The sequence below is a fragment of the Diadema setosum genome, chromosome 14 (assembly GCF_964275005.1).
Source record: "Diadema setosum chromosome 14, eeDiaSeto1, whole genome shotgun sequence".
NCBI lineage: Eukaryota > Metazoa > Echinodermata > Echinoidea > Diadematoida > Diadematidae > Diadema > Diadema setosum.
The window spans coordinates 32,258,353-32,284,068 of NC_092698.1; the positions used below are offsets into that span (position 1 = coordinate 32,258,353).

A 25,716-nucleotide genomic window follows, 5' to 3' on the forward strand; every position below is an offset into this window, starting at 1 on the left:
GAAGAGTTAACTGGGTTTCAAGCTAACAAACAAAGAGAAAAAATATAATAACAGTTCAGTGACATTCTGAAAGAACTCGTTCCATACGCGAAGTATATCAATGACTGGTGGGGAACATATCCTAGCCTCAATTGGGGAACGTATCCTAGCCAAGCGTCCCCACCAGTCACTGACTGGTGGGGAACATATCCTAACATTGGGGAACGTATCCTAGCCAAGCTTAGGATATACAGAAGAATTTCGCTCCCACCCAGATATAAAGAAAGACTTGTCATCAGCAGCTTTTTAAGTAAGTCTGGACATTGCAAGGATACATAGTTCAAGATTTATATGAAGGTCTGAACAATAACCTGACTCTCGAAAGTGGACAAATAATTACACACTTCCAACACACACACAAAAAAAAATGTAGATACGAACAATGATGCATTCATCATACATAATATAATATGATATTTGTCCGTATAAAAAATATGACTCAGGCGATTTGTATGTGTGTGTTTAGATCAAATCGCATCAACATGACCAAAGAGGAAGTAAAGATTGATATTTAGCCTGAGTGTGAAAAGATCTAGGCAGATGAATCAGCTCTCTGACAGGCGACCTTGAATAGAGGACCGCCATATTTGCATGCCGCAGCGAACTGTGAAAGCAAAATAAAGCGCAGAAGCCATTCTTTGCATAATGGGCTAAGCTGAATTGCAGAATACCCCCACTGTCGAATATTTTGATACATGTGATGTTGAAAGCTGCCATGAAGCTATTATTACCAATGTCATTCTTACATTCATCTTCTAACTCGGGTGGTGAGTATTGAATTATTGCACACAGATAAGGATTAACTCTTTGCATTACCTTTGTGTATACATGCGGTGCGAACAGTTCTCGATAGTGTAAATTTGTGTTAACATGACCTCGATTTTCACAGAATACTGCAAAATTTTAGCAAAACATCTCTTGTCTATTGTGACAATTGGTGATTGTATGGCTTACACGTAGCGTCGAACCGAGAGTGCATAATTGAACAATGTTCAGGTCAAGAGTATGTATAAGTCTGCGAATATGAAGATTATGAGGGCTAGTTCATCCTTTACTTTTACATCATTTGGCTGGTCTAGGACGCAATAGCAGGACAATCGCCCGTGACTTTTTTTTCTTCAGGGTCAATCGGTATTTCAATGGGCATTCGCTTTCTTCAGCTATTGTTGCACGAATCGCTTTGCGTCGAAAAACAAAACGCATTAGAAAATGATGTTAATACGTGTGCGTGTGAGGGGAGGATATTGGTTGCTTAGTTTGTGAAACATCCTGGGTTACCTGTGGACGCCTGTGGAGATAAATTCATGCAGAATCGTCTTTCGCTGATGAAAATTTCCTCGACTAATTGACCTCCCCACCCCCTCCCCCCCAAAATCCCATTAACTTCTTCGATCTATACCACCTTGTTTGGTAGGGCACGTACGCAATTTCTGACGAGCATGGATACAACGCCAGCCACGCTATTTGTCACCGGCCAAGGGTCTAACGAGACTTATCCAGGGACTCGCGTCTTTGTCTTTGAGGATTACCCGCAGCGTATCATTATCGCCATCATAGCCGGGTTCGTGGTCCTCATTGGTGCACCCGGAAATGCCCTAGTCATTCTCGCAGTCGTGCTTTCCCGCCGCCTGCGATCGCCAACGTACTGGTTTGTCCTCAACCTCGCCTGCGCGGACTTCGTGACGACGCTGTGTCTTCCGTTCAACATGGTGTCCCTTGTGAGCAGGGACGGGTGGCCCCTTCCACATTGGGTCTGCGCCGCGGTCAGTGGTATCATCCTTTCATGCCTTGGATCCAGCATGATGACTCTAGCTCTCATCGCTTACAACCGTTGGTATCTGCTGTCGCAATCTACCGCCAAGTTCCAGAAGCTTTACACAAGGAGGAACATCATCATCATGATAGCGATTTCTTGGATGTATCCGTTTCTTCTCAGCAACATCCCGAGCATCGCCGGAATCGGCCGGCTTGGCTACTCAGAGAAGTACAAGACGTGCACACAGGACACTTCGAACCCACGCAACGCCGAAATCAACGGGCTGATAGCTGGTCTCGGTGTTGCTGCTCCTTTGGCTGTCGTGATTGTTGCTATTTACATCCGTATCTTTATTTTCGTAACAAGACATAACAAGAAAATGGAATCGGTGAAAAAGGGGGCTGCTAGTATTGGTGCCCAACGTTCAGGAGATGATCGACAGTCCCATTCAAATCCTATTTCAAGGGCAACAAGCACAATGACCCTTGATTCAATGCGTTACCAAGGTAACGAATTAAAAGATATCCAAAGCCCGAGCATCACACAGGATAATAGACTACCTTCTATAATAGTTCAGCCCGAATCCGACGTTCTTGACACAACTACTTTAGAACCTAACGATTCTGCAACAAGAGCCGGTGCTACTGCTGTTGCTGATCAGGGAAAGGAGGAAAAGTCCAGTATAGATGATAAGTGTGCACTGAAAGACAAACCAGCGTCATTTAACGAGACAGTGGTCGTCCCAGCCTCATCCCCTACCGAAAAATCTTTACAGGAAAAGACACCGCAGTCTACAAAAAGGAAGTTGCTTGCGTTGAATAAACAAGATGTTAAACTGACCAAGAAGATGGCTCTCATTGTGCTCGCATTCTTCCTCTGTTTCCTGCCAATCACCTTGGCAACGTTCATCAATACCAGCGACCCATTCATCCCGTGGGCTTCCGTCATCACCACATTAAACAGTTGCCTCAACCCTCTCATCTATGCACGTACCATACCCGTTTTCAGGAGAGTCGTCAAGAGCATCATACTACGCCGTTTCACCGACATCCCGGAACCTATACCATGCATACAGCGCATGCGAGCAAAGTAGGCACTTGCCAATTTCGACCGACTCCATGATCCAAACATTTAATACTCGTACATTATTGTCAGCTGCAAGCTAAAAGAAGAAAGAGTTTGCTTTGGAGCACTTTCTGGGCTGAAACGCGTAAAGTGATGAACCAAAGTCATATGTTTTCCAGACTAGGGTTAATGTAACAAAGGATGGCTCAAAAGTTTTACTTAAATTTATAGCATTTGTACCAAATACAAGAATAGCACGGGAACGTTAACTACCCTTCCTATCCAGGAAGTTATATTGTAACGATAGCACCTGAACCTGTAAATGTGTCCCTCTTTGTTTCTGGAAAACTTAACAAATTGAGGATGTTAGATAGAGTGAAAGGGGAAAGCAAAGATTCTTTTTCGTATCGCTGTAGTCTACACAAAAAAATACCCATTTGTGGTAAGCTGTAAAGTGGTCCATCGTGCCATATATTCTAAATCATTGCCTTTGACTAGGAAATATAATAGAATTGCAAGTAAATGAGTTGACTATAGAAGCAACATACAACGCAGGTTGATTTAGAATGCATGCAGACTCTCAACTGTGTAACATTGTCTGTGAGTGCATGGAAGCAGAGCTTACCTCGAGGTTTTTGAACGCATTAGTAAATGGTTTGTGCAGCAAGTCGAATATTTCTTTGCTGTGATTAAAACTGAGTGCAGCTGTGCAGGCGATAGAGCGAGCCGATTCCTGTGCGTTGGCAACGATGTTCGCAACTGGACCTATAAACAAACAAATAAACAAATAAACAAACAAACAAACAAAGTGACAAACAATAATCATACTATCAGCGATAGAGAATTTATCCGAAAATAAATTATGTTTCACTCTCTGTTTGCAAAATTCACTCATGCTTGGAGAGTGTGTTCTCTGATAGATTCATCATTGTCCAATAAAAATTATATATGAGAATTTCCTTTGTTACTTTTTTTAATATCATCGATGTATTCGGCATGAGTAACAGAAGTGATTTTTCTCTTTCATCGTGATCCCAATCAGGTCATATAAAGAAGAATTGATATTCATGTAATGTCAAACCAGGACGAAAACCTCCATTTGATGCATTTCTAAGACAATGGAAATAATATGTAATTATATGTCCTTCGTCGTCAGACTCGAAAGGGGCAGAATATAAGACATTTATTTTGCAGAAGGGGAATGAACGTGCGAGTAGCTTCTATGTTATGTTCTATGTGACATATCATCGAAGTTACTAAATGTAACAACGGGATATAAATTCCCACATGTCACCCATTTTCGTCGAAATTCATGTTATAGTTATAAACATTGTCAGCAATGTTGAAAATGTTCCTATTATTATCGTATCATTATAGGTCATTATTATTTCATACCAAGATCATAAGGATATCCACCAACTCATTCATGTTCGATAATATAGTCCCGTTTAATAATGTTAATTACCATTATAACTATAACGCCTGTGACCATTATCAGGCCTATCATTCTATCGCCATGATTTAAAACTCAATTAGTGTCAGTAGTACTGTTCGTGTTAGGACTATTATATACCCGCCATAAGATAGACAATTGCCAGTGAGCTGAAGATCCCGCGGCCGTTTTTGCCGAAAAAGTGCGGTAGGACCAGGCACAAGATGCATCGGATCTGGACCGACACGCCGAAACCTAGAGCCATGAATACTGTGATGGTGCCACCGAGTACTGATCTCTCGAACCAAGGGTAGGGCAGCTTGTCAATCACACTGTAGTGAAGACCTGGGCAGACAAATGAAATCATAATGTAATTAAAAAAAAAAACCAACTAATTTTAGATTTATGTTCTAATATATTTTTCCCCTAGCACAGCAAAGCGCAGCACAAGAAACAAACAAACAAAACTGCGAAATCATGAACTTCGATAACTAATTTTCCTTGTTCGACATCCTTAGTTAATGTTGCTGTCTTGAAGTCGATTTAGCTTATATTGATTGATAAAACAATGCATCAACAATCCATCTATAGGCCCCTACTCCGATACCTTTTTCTTGTTATCTCTTTGCAATTTTTCTCTCTGTTACGTCTACTTTGTGTCCGTACTCGCAAATCACTTGTTTGTATATTAATGTACAAAATGATGCATCTGTCTGAAGTCGTGCTGTTGGAAGGGGACGAAATACCCCAGGACAACGAAACATACCAATGTAAAGTTTAGAGGAGTCGAATGCTGCAATATTAGAATTGTATGGTTTAACTGACAATGTCAAGAGTATTGTTTATCACGGCCTCTCACGTAATAGCTCAGAAACCAGCTGACATGGTCACATGACGTCTTTTGTGCAGCAGCAATAATCTGAAATGTCTTTTTTCACAAGACCTCCTAATCAAATACGCTGAACTATTGTTTTGACTTTCTCTGTCTGAGAAAATATGTCACACCTTCTTCTTCAATACTGATTTCATCATTGGAATAATTTTAGTCAGTAATTTGTGTTCAGTACGTTACTGATTTTTTAATGTGCAATCAAAAGACATGATTGTATACATTTGTATATATTCTTATTATTTTGTTGTACCTATATCAAAGAATTTGTTATTCCTTTGAGAAATATGGAATTATGGAAAGAAATTGAGCTGAACTGAACATCATCAGAGACATTATCATCCTAACAACAGTCTCGCAAAAACAAATGCATCCTTTGTGGACATCGGGCTATGTTACAAGTACATGTACAAAGTACGAATCAGGTGTAGGAGATACTCACTCGGGGAGAGTCGTAAACGCAATGATGCAGATATACCCTATACCTACAGAGTAGCTTTATTTTGAGTATAAATGCTGTGAGAAATCTAATAGATCCAAGAAAGTTGTAATGTATCATTAAATTCCCCAATCTCAAACCGTATTTATGACTTTGCATAAGTTTGTCTAAACGGTTATTTGATTTTTCACACATCCTCTAACAGGCCAATAAAGTAGATTTTGTTTGCATAAAAAGATAATTTTTAATGCGCAAATGTAATTTTGTGCTTTTGTGTGCATGTGTGTGTGTGTGCGTGCGTGTGTGTATGTGTTTATTATGATAGTGTATGAGCGGGATGGGCATGTGTGTGCGTGTGTGTGTGTGTGTGTGTGTGTGTGTGTGTTTGATAGCATTATAGCAAAGTCTGTTCCAGCAATAATCATTAAATTGTTGTCCGGCTGTTTTCCCCCCATGCATAACACGGACATCATGGAAAATGATCCACCTTGATAAGAAACCTTCATCATTCTCTATATTTTTTTTTTTTTTAGTTTTACTTCTGGATGCAAAATTCTCATCTGGATTCCATAGAGATGCGTCATCTTACCTGCACCCAGTCCCGCGCCAAAGATGGTCCCGAAGAGGAACTTGAGTATGATACACTCATTATGCTTGCTGTAGAGGCAGCGGTGGATGCATGGACAACACATGCGGAGTAATCGCCCTGGAAAGCATGGGTGAAATGGATTTATAAGAGTTCCGATTTCCATTTTGTCACTGTAATTTTGCCAACTATTTTCTATTAAATTCCAATAAATTGTGCATTTCTACCATCGTAAGCAATTTCATTACGCAGTTTCGTAGTCAATTCTCTTCACTGCCGTCATCTACGTTGTCGCCATCCTCCTCCTCCTCCTCCTCCTTCATCATGACCATCATCATGGCAGCTGTAGCAGACTACTCTCCTCTCATCAGGCGTGGTATACAGATAACACAAAGTTTCGCTCCCACAGAAGTAAGGCGCAAAAGCCAATTCAGACTGTGTTTAAATATTCATTACACTTTGTAGTTCCTATAATCTCACCTCTGCATCTTGAGCATCCTATTAATAACGATGATAATGCTGATGATGACAGTATTAATGGTAATAATGTGGCATAGAGAACTTACTGAGCGTTGCCAAGTCGTTTAGAGTGGTTTGTACTCACATTACACATGGAACGATAGCAACATTTTGGGTAAAATATATTGTTCAAGACCGTTCTGGACGCCCGTTCGTTAGTATTGTACGTTCGTTTTGTCCGTAATTAATACTGAAGACCGGCAAACACTCGCTATAACCATCATCCTCTTCCTCCTCCTCCTCCTCATCATCATCACAATCACCATATCATCATCACCATATCATCATCACCACCACCACCACCATCATAATCATCATCATCATCATCATCATCATTGTTATACCTGTAATGTTATGTCAATAGTCTGATAGTTTTCTGTTCCAATATGCACCCGTGTAGAGCGGGAGCGTTTTAACTGTTTCCTTCTAGACAAGATATCACGCTTAGAGAACAAAAACACCTCGCTGTGTTGGTTGGGTTAGTTATGAGTAACTCACAACTTACCTGGAGCACACCGCCGACATATCTTTTCCAAGCACTTCATGACTGCCTGAATTACAGCTGTATTTATGAAGTGTTGATGTGCACGAAATTGCCAGAAAAAAAGTGCGAATTACCCAAACACTTGTATTCAGATTGTAGTGTAAACAGTAGACACGTGGCTCAGCGTTGCCCGAGTGACTGCGCATTTTAGCGTGCGCGCAAGGAATGAAAAGAAAAGGGCGTAATGTTGGCAACGGACATACCAAAGAGCTAATATGCGCAAGAAACGGAAATGATGACGTCACAATAGAAATGTGCCATTGACAAATGAAGTGGAGATAGCGTGATTGCAGTCAAAGAGATTTTCTCACCACCACTCATACTAGTGCAGCCACGATCTGGCATGCTCTGATCTTGCGATACATCCGGCGTAATTACCCCTTGGGTAATCTTTCGCACTTTCGCCATTACCAAAGTGAAATCGTTTTATCACAGCAATGTTTCACATTTTTCCTATGCATATGTCTCCGTTTCTAAGAGTAAAATTCAAGTTTCTGCAGGTATATATGAAAAGACCTACTATGTTTTGCCCTCGATGATAATGCCATAACGTGTTCTTCTTCTTCTTCTTCTTCTTCTGATTAAGTCTGCCTCCTTCAACAGGCTGAAGATTCTTGAAGAGTGTGCTGTTTACATTACAATACAAATTATTTACAGATATTTACAGGCACATAGAAAATTTGAAGAAAATATATAGCCACTGTGATCAACCGTTGGTCGGTTTCGGAATGATCCCACAGATGGCGCTGCAACAATTTCTGACGACAGGGAATTCCAGTTCCTTACAGTTCTTTAAAAGAAAGAATGGCGGTGCGATTCAGTTCTTGAGTATGGTACCTGACAGGAATGTGGTTGCGAGGCTCACGTCATCTGTGTAAATTGCCTAAAAATGGGGTAACTGCAAACCGTACCTCGATAAAGTATTAGCCTGTTGGTATGCTCGAATGATAATGAAATCATAATGATGACGCAAATATGAAGTATGAATGATAGTAATCAACACTTTATTCAGTCAGAAAAGAAATTATCATACAGTACATGTTTTATCACTACGAAACAGTATATCAGTAATATACATTTGGTTATTATTTCTTTCTTTCCCTTTTAATAAACGTGTTTTCATAATGGAGTATTGTTTTTACTTGATCATTCAAATCCCCTTCTTAAGAGATGAGAAATCAAACATATCGAATCATTTAATAGTCATGGATAGTGGGCTGTAGTAAAGAAAGGTAAAAACAAAAAATATGAACGGAAAGGGCAAAACTACCGTCAGAAGGCACATACGAGACATGCAGTAATGATCCATGCTTTTGAATTATACAATCACCATCGTGATCATTGACCTTCCATGCCATGCTTTAAAATTCTCGGGAGAACTTAAAAAGTCTGTTATGAAAGCATAGAGTGTGGTGATCAACTCAAAACAGCTCTATATAGGCCTACATTAAATAAAAAGACAACTGTACTGAAGTACATACAGTTTTATATACTTGAGGTCGAATTTCTGTCATCGGTGTATTTCTAAAAATACATAGCGGCTCAGATTGCATTTATCAACTTCATCGATTAAAAGATCATAGTGTGTTGTTAAAGTCATTTGAAACAGTTTCTTTCTAGAATTATGACACAAAATTGGAGACAAGAGTTTTATGACAGGGCATTCTAACATCCGTGAGAGAGAATTATTCGTTTAACAAGCTTGACTTTTTCTGGTTCCGCGGTTTAAAGACATCAAGACAGGGGTTTCTGGGTGATGGAATCTTAATTTAAGATTCATCGTTAAGGGGGAGTATCATCTTGGCTGGATAGGCGTAGCTGTAGTAGATGTCGTTGCCGTACACGACCACGCTGAATCTCACGCTGGGGTCAGTATGAGTGACGTTGTGGTAGCCGGGATCCACGTCCAGTCGCCAAACGGTGTACGTTTCATCTCTCACGGGGGACACACTCGCGAAGCTTGAGACAGGTACATTATCCACCATAATGTCGGCTTCGTTCACCGATTCGACAACGATGCTGACATGGTCATGAGTATATGACCCCGACTGAAACATGGTGTCAAATGTGACCGCTCCACACGTCCATTGCTCCGTGGCTGGCACTATGAGCATAGCTGGATCACCGGCAAAGTCAGAAATAGTGCCTTTGTGGTACATCACTACTAAGATCGGTTTGTTCGCTGTAATGACCCAAGGACCATCCCCATCTGTGGACTCCATGTTAAGTTCATGGGAACGGTAAGCATCAAGGACGACAGACACATTGGTGGAGATTCCTCCTCGAATGTTGACATTGGTGTTGTTGTAAGCAGAGAGAACTCGCATGACGAAACCACTCGTTCTGCCGAGAAAGGCGGATATAGCGAACTTCTTACCCCATCGCTCCACAGGTGGCAATTGCTCAACCAGGTAGTTACAGTACTGGAAGCCTATGGGAACCTCGGCGCAGCTATCGCCAGACACCACGGAGATGGGGTTGGAAGCAGAAATCCTCGTACCTGTCAAGTCCTCAAAACTCTGAAACTGGAATGTCTCGTAGGGTGAGAGAGACATGACCAACGGGTGACTGGCATTGTAAATGACATTCTCGAAGAGATAATTGATGGCGAAGTGGATTTTGATGTCAGTGTTGGTGGCGTCCAGCGATGTCAAAACAAATTGCGATTTGAAGTTATAAGAGGCTAGTGGAGGATAGCTGGCAATCACGTATTCTCGACCGAGGGCGTTTCTCTGAATCGGCGTGAATTCCTCTAAGACCGGACTGTCGATGGACCTAGCCTGCACCGTGACGTCATCAGTAGCCTGTACTATCACTGTGCTGTTTTGTGGCTGCGAGCCAACAGACAAGGGGATGGGGTCGATGCTTGCAATGTGTCGATCTCCTGACGTCAAGGTGAAGTTCAGGGAAAAGTGTCCACCTGTTACACTGACGTACACCACTCCTTGGGACGAAGTAGTGAAAACGAGGTATGTGTTTGTTGTCGGATCGGCAAGCCCATTGGTCGGGAAAGCGAAAGCAAACGATGTCCCACTCGACCTTTCAGCGTCAAGGCAAACGTCTGAAATGAAAGAAGTTGGGGTACATTAAGATGAGTTGGTCTATTTGTAGAAGAAGGGTGTCATATAGTTTGGAAACTTTTGATTAGAGTTACACAATTCTATTGCAAGCAGTGGTCATACTCAAACTGAGTTTCATCACCTATGTAAAAGGATTACACCTGTATTAGAAATAATGACAATATTATTGGACGATATTCAGTCTTGGCCTTTTTAGGATTGAGTGAATTTTTCTTTCCATGCAATGACTACATTGTGTTGTTTTTGAATTATGCAATGCGGATAAATTTTGCCACAAATAAAATAGATTAGAACAAATTGAAATTATTATTATTATGCTTTTGACAGGTAAGGATGAACGTGCGCATGAAGTTGATTATTAGATATTATAAAATGGGCTTTAGAATCTCTGCAATCTGATTGGTCAATTGCCATGCATTGATTTTCACTGATCCACACTGAGCCATGCGTCCGGTAAAATCCGAACGCATGGCTCAAGTCTTGTATAGTTTTGTAGGTTACCGGACGCATGATGGGGAAAATAGTTGAATTCCATGAACTTACTGGCCCGTTTTAAATGATGCACAGGTCAATTTCGTGTATCAGTGAGAATTGGATGCTTTCGTTTATCTTTGGAACAGTCTAAAACCCACTCGCTGCGCTCGTGGGTTTAAGCTGTTCCAAAGTTAAACTCGCGCGTCCAATTCTCACTGATCCACTCTGTCCTGTGCATCATTTGTATAATATACGCTGGAATCTACTGATTGGAATAATGAATTACCTACAGTATTTTGCAACATACGATGGTTTATCTGATGTAACGATAATCGAGGTAATCAAGAAATTGCAACAGAAATTCACACTAGACTAGATTGTTATTTATCACACTGACATCATTGATAATAATAGATACAAAGATATGACAGTCACCCTGAGAATGACTGTAAAACAATAATCGCTGTTATAGTAGGCCCTATCATTTCCCATTTCTCCTTATTATCATAATTACTATCATTATCATAATTATTATTGAGGTTACCATCATTATCATCATCACAAGCATTGCTATCATTATAATCATCACAATCACAATCACAATCACTATTACTACTGTCGTGTGATACTATTGCTCTTTTCATCAGACCGTAAATGAAAAACAAAGGGGAAAGAATGTAATACATGGATAGGATTTTGATACTCACCAAATGGGCGAGTCGTCATTTGGTCTGTCGTTACTCCGCCCTCTGTAGTTCTAACTGTGACAATAGAGCATAGAAACATATATTTAGATGAATGCATGCGAATAAATGGAAATAGACTGAAAAAGAAACATCACAATTCTGGACATCTACATACAAAGTGTACAGATGTAGAGATGCACTGAATGGCAAATATATTTGAAATGACAATACAGATACATCATACAAGTGCAATATTGATATTGTTGATCAGATGATACGGCAATGACAGTGATGCCCTTTAAAACAAAACAAAGAATCAACTAAACTATCTCGGTTGCCATAATATTCATACGTCACACATGATATGTGACTCTTGAACTGCGAGAGACTAACCTCGAGGAGTGGTGAACGCTGAGCATGTGTCAGGCGTGAGGAGACTAACAGCGGGTGAGGCGTAGCCCTTGTAGTAGTCAAAGCCGTAGGCGAACACGCTGAACGGTACATCTTCATCCACATGACGAACTACATGCATTCCTGTCGTTATCTGCGTACTCCATACGGTGTAAAGACTATCGCTGAGATGTGATGCCGTGGTGGTATCAAGAAGTAAGCCGTCGAGCTCGATTCCCTCTTCGTCGACGGTTTCGACAGCGATAGACACGTAATTGTAACCTGTGGCCGAGTTAGTGACGGGAAATGTGACCGTACCTCCTGGAAATTGGTGGGATGGTGGGATAATCATCATGGCGGGATCCCCCACGTAGTCGCTGAAGATGCCTTTTTGATACTGGAGCACCAGGATTGGCTGTGTGGCTTCAATTGTGAATGACTCCATCCATGTCACGTCATACTCGTAGAATTCTGATGCGTGAAGGGTTACATCTTCTCCAAGGAACGCAACCATGGTGTCGTTATAAGCAGCGATGATGCGGATAATGAACCCACCATCACGACCGTGAAATGACGCAACGGTTACCAAGGTGCCCCACGTGTTCACCGGGGGCATTTGCTCTACGAGGTAGTCACAGTACAGCACAGTCGTCGGTACATTGGAGCAGCTGCTTCCGGAAACCACCGATACGGGAGCCGATGACGAAACCCGCGTTCCGGTTAAATCCCAGTCACTCTGAACCTGATACGTCGATCCCGCCGCAAGATTGACTGTCAAATCAGGGGATAAACCATTAGACTCTCGGCTCTCCCGGACAGAAGGCGTAAAAGTGATGGTGACGGTTGCGGCCGCTGTTGCAGCTGTGACAGTGAATTCCGAGTAGTAGCCAGACGTGGCAGTTGAAGGCTGATAACTAGCTACAATGTAGTCAGTGCCTAGGCTGTACACGGGTATAGCGAGGAACGTTTCGTACGACACTGATTCCTCACTCAGGCCCACGACGGAAACGTCGGCGTCGGCTTCAACGACCACCGTGCAGTCGGTCAAGCCCGATCCCGAACATCGAGAGCTTTCCGACAATTCAATGGACAGAACCATCCCGATCGACACGACATCGAACGTCAGCTGCCCGTTCGACTCGGCAACGATTACATTGACCTCCTCTTCGGAAGTCGACGTGATTTGAAGGAAGTTGACTTCGGTACCATATTCTCTGTTCGTTGGAAAGGCGAAGAAGAATCGACGTCCGATTGTAGATCTCAGACATTCATCTAAAACATGATAACAATAAAACCCATCGGAAAAAAAAATCACTTGTCGAATAGTAATGTGTGGTGGATTTATAGTAATGATTTTGCCAAATGACGAACAAATAGTGAATGAAAAGTTTCATGTTAACTACCCTGCCCTAAGGCCTGAATTATTCTTGGATAATTTGTCGTAATATTTTAAAGTGATTCAATGTATCAGAATGATAGCTAAATGTAACAAACGAGATGTGTCCTCGACCAAGGATAAAAATCTTGCTCTGATGCATTGTTGAACGTTGTTTATCTATTTGATTAGACTCTTTTTACATTGTTAGAAATCGTAATAATTTATACCAGAAATACTGCTTGCAAAGTACAAATAAGATAGGCAAATCAATGATGTAACTAAATTATTAAGAGGTTGGTAGTGTGTGTTTAATAGTGATATCATGATATTTTCTGGCAATTTAAAGTTATTTGGCATATATGGAGGATGTTTCGTCAGAATAGGGAACAAACATGGGGAAGTTACATAACAACATTAAACTTTGCATGAGTCCCATTTGTCAGCAAATGCAGAATACTGGAATTCTTGAAATTTGGTGATATTAGAATATTATGTCAAAGCACTTCGTCAAATCACATTTGAAACTGAAAATTTGTGAGAAGTCGCAGATGCTTACCTGGAATTTCGGCTGTTGTTTTGGAGTCTGTTGTTGGACCCTCGGCTTTTGCAGTTGACTGTGGTGTGGTGACGATGCCGTCGTCTGTGGATGCAAACTTGTCAGTTGTTGTTCTATTACCGGTGGTTGTCCGTTCCCCCTCCACGGTTGTGATAACAGGAATGCTTGTTACGACCGTCACCGTTGTGGAATCAAGGACTGTGGTTGAATCGCTCTTGGACGTGAGCCTCAGGCCAGGAGTTGTCGCATCTGTCGCGATGTTTGTAGAGATTGAAGTGGTAGAACCAGAAGCCGTCGTGCCTTCCCGCCTCGTCGTCTTCCGATGACCAGTGGTGGTAGTCGGTTCGTCTGTGCTGACAGCACCATCTGGTGTGGTTGGTGACTTTGTCGTAGCTTTAGTGGTAACGGCATCAGTAGTCGTTGGAGGAACGGTTGTTGTTGCTTTGGCAGTTGCGTCAGTTGTGGTTGGTGACTGTGTTGTAGCTTTAGTTGTAATTGCATCAGTAGTTGTTGGGGGAACGGTTGTTGTTGCTTTAGTAGTAGCGTCAGTTGTAGTTGGTAAGTGTGTTGTAGCTTTAGTGGTAACGGCACCAGTAGTCGTCGCGGGAACTGTTGTTGTTGCTTTAGTAGTAGCTTCAGTTGTTGTTGGTGACTTTGTTGTAGCTTTAGTGGTAACGGTATCAGTAGTTGTCTGGGGAGCTGTCGTTGTTGCTTTTGTGGTTGCTTCAGTCGTCGTCAGTGACTTTGTTGTGGGCTTAGTAGTTGAAGCATCAGTAGTTGTAGCAGAAGAAGTCGTCGGAGGAACGGTTGTTGTTGCTTTCGTAGTAACTTCAGTTGTGGTTGGCGAATTTGTTGTAGCTCTAGTGGTAGTAGCATCAGTCGTTGTAGGGGGAACAGTAGTTGTTGCTTTCGTAGTAGCGTCAGTTGTAGTTGATTTCTTTGTTGTAGATTTTGTGGTTGTAGCATCGGTTGTTGTTGGAAGTATAGTTGTTGGCTGAGTTGTCGTTGCTTTTGTGGTTGTCGGGTCGAGTTGATAAGAGCAGGTGGGGACCGATGGTATATCTAGTAGAAAAAACGTCATAATATCATTGCAGAATTGTGATGAAAGTTAGTAAACATATTAAACTTGCCGGACAGTGGGGTGAAGTTAATTCCATACAAGCGCAATCGCCAATGAAATCCCTATACACCTATGATTGCCTTGTTGGCAAGATAGCATATTCATATCCCAGTCTGAATCGGAGATCTGCTGCGAAGTCATTAATAGAGAGAGGACGACTGGAAAAATCATCCAGCACAATGCCTCTTGGCTTATGAGTTCTTTCATTTTTTTAATCTAGCCCTGAATTGTTTGAAGAAACGACACAAAGCGTGGTAGAAAGGGGATTTAAATGAAACGTCTTGCAAATTTTCGTCAACGCTATCGAACTCCTAAAACTTATGACATTTTTTCTAGGAATTAAGCATTGCACGGTTTGAAATAATTTTCAACTTTCGTTTGTAGGTTAACACTCTTTTTTGTCTTTTTTGTTCACTCTTGTTTTGTATCGACCACATAATGGACAGGCTCCTTGATTTATCGCCTCAACGCAACCCTTTAGTGTTCACTCTACAGACTCTAGTAAACTAATGTAATGAGGTTTGTGTACCTTTGAGCGGAAACCCTCACCTGGATCACAGTCGCCATATGACAGATCGTCTATAGCAATATCAGCAATGTACGAGGCTCCCTTTACGGCTTCGATGGAGATTTGCCCCCGAGAGAGTCCCGTCAGCTCCACCTGGGCGATGGCCCAACAGTCACCGAGCTCGACCGCCCGAGTCCAAAGCTTTTGAAGCGTAGGACAAGAGAAAATATCATTACAGAATGGGATTGAAATCTAAAACAAATTGATATTCGCATTTGAAATCTGAAAATATAAAACGCTGCTAAAACAGGGGTCGTTTACACTGCCAACAGCTTAAGCATTACAACGAGATCTTATGACTATTTTTGGATTTTGGGACATGTGATTTGACTATACGTCGGGCAGTGGATTTCCAAGGTTGTCAAGTTGTGTACAAGAAAAGTGAATGCTGGTGGGCTGAAAGTTTTAAGTTATCAAAGAGGTGACGAAAATTAGGCCTTCCTGTGACTAATCAGCTGATATCACAAAAATGTAGAAGTAACAGATATTGTTAGTGCCATAAGTCTCTGAAAGTCCCTCACGAAAACGCATATGACGGCATTTTAGCTGAAACCTGTCTTTTCGACGGTACTTTCATATTGGATTGTTTGATTCGCATTGAAGCAAAAGTAAAGTGCCTCACTGGAGTGGCAGATGCACCGAAGTAGATGTTGAGTTGGCCCATGTTCAGTCCCCACATGTGAAACCAGAATTGAAAACACCGCCTCTCGGAGGTGCAGGTGCTGCTGGGCGGGTCGATCTGCGGCCCAACCAGCACTGCTCGGTCCCCAGGCATGATCGGGTAGGAGGTTTCGGCAAACATGTAATAGCCACCTGTCGCAGAGGAAAAGGAGACGAACAAGAGTATGTTGAAAATTTGTTGACAGTGGATTGAATGAAGGCTTATCTTGTTCTCTTCTCATTTTTCTTATCCAACGTGTTAGGAAGAAGGACAGGAAGAATCACTGAAGACTTGGATGAATGAGATTGGCGTTTTAAATTTCAATTATGCTCAGAGCTATAGAAATAAATACTCTCCTCTCAACCATTTTTTTAAAACAAAACAACAAAGAACGCAAAAAAAGACCCGTTAAGTTCTCGTCGATAGCTAATCATTAACAGCTGATTAAAAAGAAAATGAACAGTGGGACCTACACTTCAAGTGTCGTATAAAGACAAGTAAACCTGTCTACATGTTTCTTTGTCAATGTGTAAACGAGTGTCCTTTTAAAAGAAATAATAATTCTTGTGAATCTGCGAACTTTGACTTGTATCCTTAAGTTGTTTGGGTTGAGATTCAAATATAGACGCAAATGAAATCCTTCAAAACTAATTCGCTTTAATTGCACTTTGTTACGAATTACGAATCGATTTGCACTGAAATAAAAAAAAAAATCACACACACCATTGATATAAACAATGTCGTCGTCGATAAAAAAAAGTCGTGTTGTAATCATGATTTGTTAATGTTCATAGCTGATTAAGTAGGCATTGTGCGTACTCACTTCCGTCTGGTGTGGTGTGGTCACCATTCGGTCCGGTTGGCTCGGTTGGTGTTCTGCCTTGCCCTCTGGTCCAGTCGAACGTATCACTAGTCTCTTGTTCCCAAAGGCACAAACCAGCCTCAAAATCGCAGTCAGGAGACCCTTAGAAGCAAACAATCAAAGAAACAATCGATCCAAGAACCAAAAGGAAGACGTTATGGATATTTTGGTGAAAGTGGTTGGTCTGATCACATTTTACGAAGTTTTGTCACAAACGGCTGCTGAGCACACCCACTATGAGATCGCGATTGTGATCGAGTTGTAGGCCTATGTGTGTGCAGGTGCGCTTTTCTTTTCAACTATTCTCCTTGCCTGTACTAGTTCAGGTTTTCCCTATATTCTGTAACATGTTTTGAAAAATAATAACATTCATTTGCAAATGTCTTTTCATGAATTACTTTGGCTCTTGATGTACAATATGGTATATGTGTAGCATGTACAACGATACGTAGGTAGCATAATGAAGTGTCCTGGCGAAGCATGAGTAAAACACTTGGCTGCTGGTACAATGGTACTGATGAAGGTACTCTAGTTAGTACTGGGGCACCATCAACAACTGACAGGACAGTATTCATTGCATCTGCTGAAAATGACGATATCAAAAATGGTTCTGAGAATGACGAAATGTTGGACTTGTTCTGCGACTAAGGCAAAAGTGATGAAGACAGAATGAGATCCTTTTGTCTCGGTGGAAGCGATGAATATGTTTTGTGCCAAGAATGGCTGAAAAATTAAAATGTTTATCAAAATGATTTTACATCTGAAAAACAGTATCAATAAAAAAAAACGGCTTTGAAGTGATGAATATCATATAACAAATAAACAAATATTTTATGTCTATTGATATTCTTGGCTTCAATGACGGCGATATGGTGGACAAGTGCATAGCAACTTTCACGCCACGAGTATGCCCACGACAAATGAATATCTTAACTTCACTTTAAAATGTCTCTATTCGGTCTGACGGAAGAAATCATCCTAGACACAGTCTCACCCGATGAACAGGATCCAAAAGTGACGTCATCAATGGCAATGTCTGCCATGTAGCCGTTGCTCGCCGTCCCTTCGAACACAAAATACCCAGACTCCGTGTTCGAGACTATGTCCGGAACATGAATCTTGGCCTCTATCCAACACTCGCCCTTCTCTCCGGTCTCCTCCCAGATGACGTCATCGACCCCCACGCTCGTCTCAGAAGTGGTGAAGTGCACGCGGAGGGTTTTGACGTTGATGCCGAACATGAAGTACCAGAAAGTGAAGCACGAGTCCGTGTCGGTCGGGCTCAGCTGGATCGGGGCCGGTGATCGCAGGAGAGCGAAATCGGTCGAAACACGAGGCCAGCTGGTTTCGATGTACATGTAGTAGCCATCTGTGAAAAAACGACGTAAGAGTAGCCGCAAAATGAATTAGCAATTATAATTGATATTAAACCGTTCATATTTGATCATTAATCACCATGGACGTAGAGGAAACGTCGACTGCAAGAAGTAAAGGAAAAGAGCTGTGGAAAAAATTAATGATTTACTACAGGGAGTAAAACTTTTATTTGATACTGCAGGCTTACTATAGAAAGTATGATCTGAAGCCATAAAAACTGATGGCCCAGTGGTAAATACGTAAGATTGAGTCCTGTGGTAAAGGGAGAGTGCAACAAATTTTCAAATTAAACACCATAATCATAATTGTGAGTAAAAAGAAAAAAAAAAACGAGCAATGTAGAAAAAGAGAAAATGGAATATCAGACTTTTTTTCTCTACCATAGTGACTCTCCTGAAATTACGGCAAAGTTTCAATCTAAATAATAATTATATCTCTGAAATATGTTTGCGACTAAATCAGTACAGACGAACATACATGTAAACTATCGACGTGAGAGACAATCATAACAACGTCCTTTTACAGGTTATCTGGACACGGTGACACACTTACTGGTATTCTGTTGGGTGTGGTCAAACGAAGGGCCGGTGAGCAGGGTCGAAGTGGCGCCCTGGTATCTGGTCCAATCAAACGTGTCCGTTGTGAGTTGCACCCAGTTGCAGTTCCCAGTATCGAAGTCACAATCGATTGCTTCAACGAACAGTCGCAGTAATGTAGACAAGAGTACAGACAATTGCATATGGTATTACAAATTACAGACATTAATGAAATGACAATGGATCTTGTTAAGTGCGTTGCTCGGTTTTGAAAGCTCGAGCATGTAAAAGCGAGATAGGATAAAATGAGATAAGGTGCCTTTTCTTTACCAATGTTCGATTATAACCTCTTTTTTTTCGGAATCATCCACATAAATGCAAGCAATGCTGTCAGATTGATACATGTATCTCATTTCCAACGTATAATACTTATTTCAAATTATTTTGTTCACATGTTTTGTATTTTTTATGACTTTTGGTAGTTTTTGTTCTATTTTCATGCCAGATCTAATGTAAATGCCATTTATTTTGCTTCGCTGCCCAAGCATGGCGTTATATTTCTGTTAATTGGAAAAATAATTGTTGAATTGAACTAAATCCTTAAAAAATAGAAGAAAAGGGTGAACAGAACCAGAAGTAAACATTGGAAAAGTAACGTATCTAGAGAAACTAATAGGGTTAGTAAGCGCAATAGTTTAAAAGGAATACATTAGAAATGATAAATATTAAACTTTCTTAATGTTTTTTTTTTCAGCATTCTTGCTGATATTGGAATGAGAGAGTTTCAAGTGTATAATATTATCACATATATTATAATGTTTGCCACCACTTTCTAAAGGCATAGCTACCGCTCCTGTTTTACGACGTTGGGAATAAAAAAAACCCCCATGAATAACCACTTACAAAGTGTTGGAGTACTATAGATTTATCTATTTGTGTATTATACATTAAAGCTTGAAAAGATGTTTTATCAACTCATTTAATAAGTATCTCTATTCCTCCCCCATCTTTCTCTTGCAATCAGTATCATATCGTTCTCATTACAGATCATAATAGGGATTCCCAGGCGTATCCATTTAATTGAGTAACGCATTAGACCGTTGTTTATACAAATGTACAAGACTATCACCATAATTATCATTATTAGCATGTAAAATCAAATTTTGCAAAAGAGTTGAGAGAGAGAGAAAAAAAAACAATTGAAATATCATCTAAAACAAGAAAATTATTTCGGCTTGGTTCCTGCGAAATACGTGCAATACTAGAACGCAACGTTATACATGGTAACCCTGTGATTGCAATGTTATACATGTTATCAGTCGTTATCACTTGAGTCAACAATTTCTTTGTGTCCTGACAAATATTTTACTTTACCAATACGTCATACCCCTCTTATGAAAGGAAAATAAAGTAACCATGGTAATGTTTATTCATAACAGGTAACCATGTGGAAAAGCAACTGAGAGTTAAGTGGTCTACAGTCTTTATCTTGAACTGTCACTTCAATGACTGATATGAAATGATTTGCTCCTTCCGCCAACACCATAAAATGAAAAATCCACAAATGAACACTCGCACTATCGTAATTTACACCTATTTTGCCATCTGGCAAAAGTATTGGTAATTTATTTTTTTTCCTTCAATCAAGAGAATGAAATTATGATTAAATTATAGGACTGATGACTAAAAAAGTTGCGGTGTGCCGTGACCAAACGAGGCTTGTATAATTTTTGTCGTTATGAGTTCGAAGACCGACCGGTTTTGGTTTCACAGTCCTCCTCAGCTAGAGCTCCCACCAAAAATAGCAAATAAAAACATCAAATAAAAATATATTTGTAGGGGAGAACAAAGAACTCTTTAGGTGTTTGTTACATAAAAGTGTTAACCATCGTCTTATAATGAGCATCGTTGTCATATAAATTGAGCAATGTAAGAAAATGCGATAGTCATGTTATTTCTTACATAGAATTAACTGGTGTAACGGAAGTGGAGTATGAAATAAACCTATAGGATTAAATGCGTTTAAATCGCCATTGCTGAAGCAATATTACCAAAAAAAAAAAATGTTGTTCTTTTCAGTCTACATTTTCTAAAACTCTCTATACGCTTAGTACGATCGTGATCTCCGCGTCGCAGCCACATCCGTTCGCGTTGTCATGGTTACAAACTTTCATCCACTCAACCTCAATTCACTCTTTGTCTCGATAACCCGTGATGTAGTTACCGGGAACGTCTTGATCGGAAAAGCAAATGTGCCAAAAGCTATTTTCATCAGGCCTATGTCGTCTAAGCCGAAACACATGGAAGTAAAAAGTGTGACAAAGTAGGTCACGTACTTTCTTTGCTACAAGATCTTTTTTTATTCCTACGTTGTTGGTGTGATCCGTACGCTGTAACGCGTGTAGAGTTGTAGGAAATGACCACAGGAAAATGTTACACGTTCAAAGAGATGCAGGAAACTATTCTCCGACTATGAATTCGTAGTCTAATATCTGTTATAATGCTATGTTGTTTTATCATATAACGCAAACTATTCTACCACTGTCATAAGGGAATGGTTTCGTATATACTTTGCTAAATCTCGACAGTCTACCATGTTGTCTGCCTGTTACTTTTGACAAATAGCAAAAGCATGGATAGAGTGTGCAATTACTTGGTCAAAGGTAGCGCGCTTACATAGATATACCAGTGTATACTAGTTTATCTAAGCCCTTTTCAATATTGGCATGAAATGCTGTCTAGTGTTTATAAGAACACCTCATGGTGGTAACGTGCTTCACTAATTTTTTGACCATTTGAATTTGTATGAATGATACCAAGGACTCACTAGAGACACTTCTTCGGTATTACTAATGTGTATTTATTGTAGCACCTGCGAAAGTGACTGTTGCGATAGAATATATTAAACATCTGGCAGATTGTTCCTAAAGTATGCATCGTACCTTCTAATTTGGCGCCAAACAGCCAAAGATGAAACGAGTGAATTTTAACGTCATAGTTGTTTGGCTCGGAATTTGCTTCATTTGTAAGTCATATATGGCACGAGTTTACAGATATTATTGACACGACATCTCATACATGCGTATTCTCCAATGCCAGCCATGAGAGCTGGATCTCTCTGAAACTCGAATAACTTGCCCCTTGCGTGCCAATATCCACATGTGGTTTAAACATTGCGATGACTCTTACGTTCAAAAAAAAAAAAAGTATGAAAGAAGTTTCAGCATTAAACACCTACGAAATTAGACGTGATGAAACACACCCACACACACACACACACTTTTTTTTAATATTCTTTTATTTGAGTTTCATTCAATGTGAACTCCATATTAACAATAAAATTAATACGTCCACCAACAAAAAAAAAGAAAGCAGCTGTATTCTTCTTTCTTGTGCTGCTAAATCATTTTTCAAACATACAGTACGATATATTTGATTCTTTTTACCAAATCATACCCTGTTTTTATAAGAGAAATGACATAAATGACACACACACACACACACATAAATGACACACACACACACACACACACACACACACACACACACACACACACACACACACACACACACACACACACACACACACACACACACAATTTCTGTCACACACTTAATACGTCATCAATTTGTTCCTAATGGGTCTAATTCCACAGGAAGTGTCTAAAGAAGAGTTCGAACTATCGAGACCAATCGTCACATTGCAAATACAAAAGCCGAAATTCTGCAAAATTAGGGGACTGGGCAGAAAAACTAATCCTGATAAAAAGTCAAATAATAATAATAATAATAATAATAATTAACCATTTTTACAGAGCGCAAATTACATTATCGTCTCTAAGCGATTGTTTAGAAACGAGAAAAGACAGATACATGTATAGGAACACACAAAAACAAAAGAAGAAATTATACATAAAAAAACACATCATTAAACAATTTACAGAACAATGCTACTCATATCTTTACTTTATGCTGGCATCATTTCGAAGCTGAATAGATTTTTGAAACTCGAAATGTTTCAATTTCAATGAAACATGTACTGCAGTGTTTGGAATTGACTAACGCATCTCTACCTGCATGTTTAACTGCGTCTATACTTTCAGACAATTTTTTTTTCTGTTTTGTCACTGTGCTTATCTAATTGTCCACGTCCTCTTGTTTGGTGCCGGGTTTGTGATTATTTCTTTGAAAACAACTTGAAATAAATTACAACAGACTGTCTAATATCAAAAACAATGAAAGACGGAGAAATGCAGAACTCAATTGAGAATAATATAAATCATCATGCTTTCTTGCAATGAGATGATTTAAATCAGTGTTCTTCATCACAAGAGTTTAAAGTCTTTACGTTGTATAATTGGAAAACTACGAAAATCAGAAATTCGATAAGTGGCTAAAATCATGAGGCTTTCTTTGTAGCGAATCACACTTTGTCTTGTCACCTATGCCAATAAAGTAGACGAAATTCTCCACTTCATATGGAATGGACACTGAGGTGAACTTTTGTCAAAGCGTTGAACTACATTTTGTCATAGCACCTACGAAAAAAAAAAACTCTTTTAGACTTTACATGGATATTTTTGGCCTTTAATTGTTTACTTACCGAATACACACGAAAGGAATGAAATGACCACAAACAACACCAAGATAGCCAGTCTCTCCATGTTGAAGTCACAGGTGGAGAAATAGCTGGACCTTCACTTTCTGACCAACCTGCTGACGTTGAGTGACGTTTGATGAGACAGAGAGATGTGTAGCTGAATGCAAGGAGAATTCACCTGTGCTCCAAGATCTGTACTCGAGAAGTGACAGAAGTCATCCTCAGCGGTGACAACCGACCAATTAAAGCCACATACTCCTTGAGATGACTTTATGGAGACGTGAAGTATAGGCACGCATTCTCAGGCAGAGCAAATATGATCAAAAGTATAAGTAAACTCCTTGTTCTACAATGGGCGTTTCTTCAAACGTCTTCAAGAGGGGCGAGGTTTCTACTTACGGGCAGATTTTTGAAAACAGTAAAGTCCAACTTGAAAGATGAAAATGAAACAAAACAAAAATGTCTACACTTATATCTTGTACCATAAAAATAGTTTGCATATACATGTACTAGAATCTATCAAATCGCACCGGGATATTGTTTCTATATCTCTCACTTTCCCTCCCTTCCTCTCTCCCTCTGTCAATAAGAATATCAATCCATACACACACACACACACACACACACTCACACACACACACAAACACACACACATATATATATATATATATATATATATATATATATATATCTTACAAATATAGATTAATGTACAAGTACTAGTAGTTGATATCATATATATATATATATATATATATATATATATATATATATATATATATATATATATATATATATATATATATATATATATATAATAGTATAAAGTATAAAATTACTTTTACTCTTTCATGCATAGTACTTCTATTTTTAACCGAATTGACTCTTAGGGAGGGGACTAAGTTCTTGATGCGATATCAGATTTTGATGCTAAAAACCTTACTCTTCTACAATACGAGAGTACCAAAAAGTAGGCACGTGCGATAACGCTTGATTTATCGGTGGTAAAAATCACTTGCTTTCTTCTTTTATTTTAAGCAACAGCGTACAAAAAGATAATATCACACAATAAAATAATCATCTGTACATCAGTCTTACATTACGATTTGTAACGCAAGAAAGGTAATCATTTCGAACGGAATGAATGGTTGGCTACATAAAGCACTGTACTGCACAATATTGATGGGCAAGGATCTTACAGAATACTGGACGTTAAGCGCACTTCCGAACAGTCATTAAAATTAATGTTACTGTTTAGCACCAATACAGTAGACAAAATAAGAATAGGACAGTAATGTAAACGTTTACAGTAGTGCGGTATAGTGTAATAGCAATAACAGAAGAAGAGGTATAGTGCAGTACATATAGTACATGTATAGCAGTGATATAAATAATATAGTGTGGCAGCATGGACCTATATATTAGACGTGGTAGCAAAAGTGAAGGTAGTACATAATAATATTCATCAGAAGCAGTGTAATGTGACAGCGATTATTGTAATACGCGAGTCGAATAAGCTTGTTTAAACCAAAAAAAAAAAAACAGTAGTCGTTGAAGCAGAAAGTACAGCAATGTAAGAAGTAGTGTTACAGCTTTTAGTAAAAGCGGTTTTTGCAATTGTTGTTATAGCAGTTGATGTATCAGTTGCTGCTGCTGTAGCAGTTGTCGTAAAAAAAGTAGTAGTAATGTTCGAAACTTCAGATTGAAAAATGGTTCGTCAAGGCACTTACGATTTCTTGAATATCACGGACATGGCCTACTCCTTCAGCTTCTCTACCAACATACAAACATTAACTCCACCTTCACACGTTTGGATCAAACTTAAGAAAAATAAAAACAATGGAATGTTTGGGGTGTGTGGAAAATATACAAACAAAATATAAAATTTCCAGGGCCATTCATTTCTCTACTGACTTCTTCAATGATAAGAAATTAGAAGAATAGAATTTGAGGGACGAAAAATGCATGGATAATATACAGCTGTCGGTATGTAAAAACAAAATTCTGTATATAAGGCAATATACTTGTAATAGTGTATACCTGTGGATAGATATTACAAGTAAAAAATATCGCTCCTATGCGCCGTCACATTATATACAGCTCCTGCGTCCGTTAAATTCAAACGCTTGAATTCAATTTCTACATGTATCTATGTATTA

At 39.7% G+C, this 25,716-nt stretch overlaps 1 protein-coding gene across 1 annotated transcript; it reads left to right on the top strand.

The window, feature by feature from the left end:
- Positions 1-1,478: 1,478 nt before the first annotated feature.
- LOC140238292 (uncharacterized) lies at positions 1,479-2,888 on the top strand. The gene has a single exon (XM_072318228.1). The coding sequence runs from the start codon at positions 1,479-1,481 to the stop codon at positions 2,886-2,888; it is 1,410 nt and encodes a 469-aa protein (XP_072174329.1).
- Positions 2,889-25,716: the final 22,828 nt, after the last annotated feature.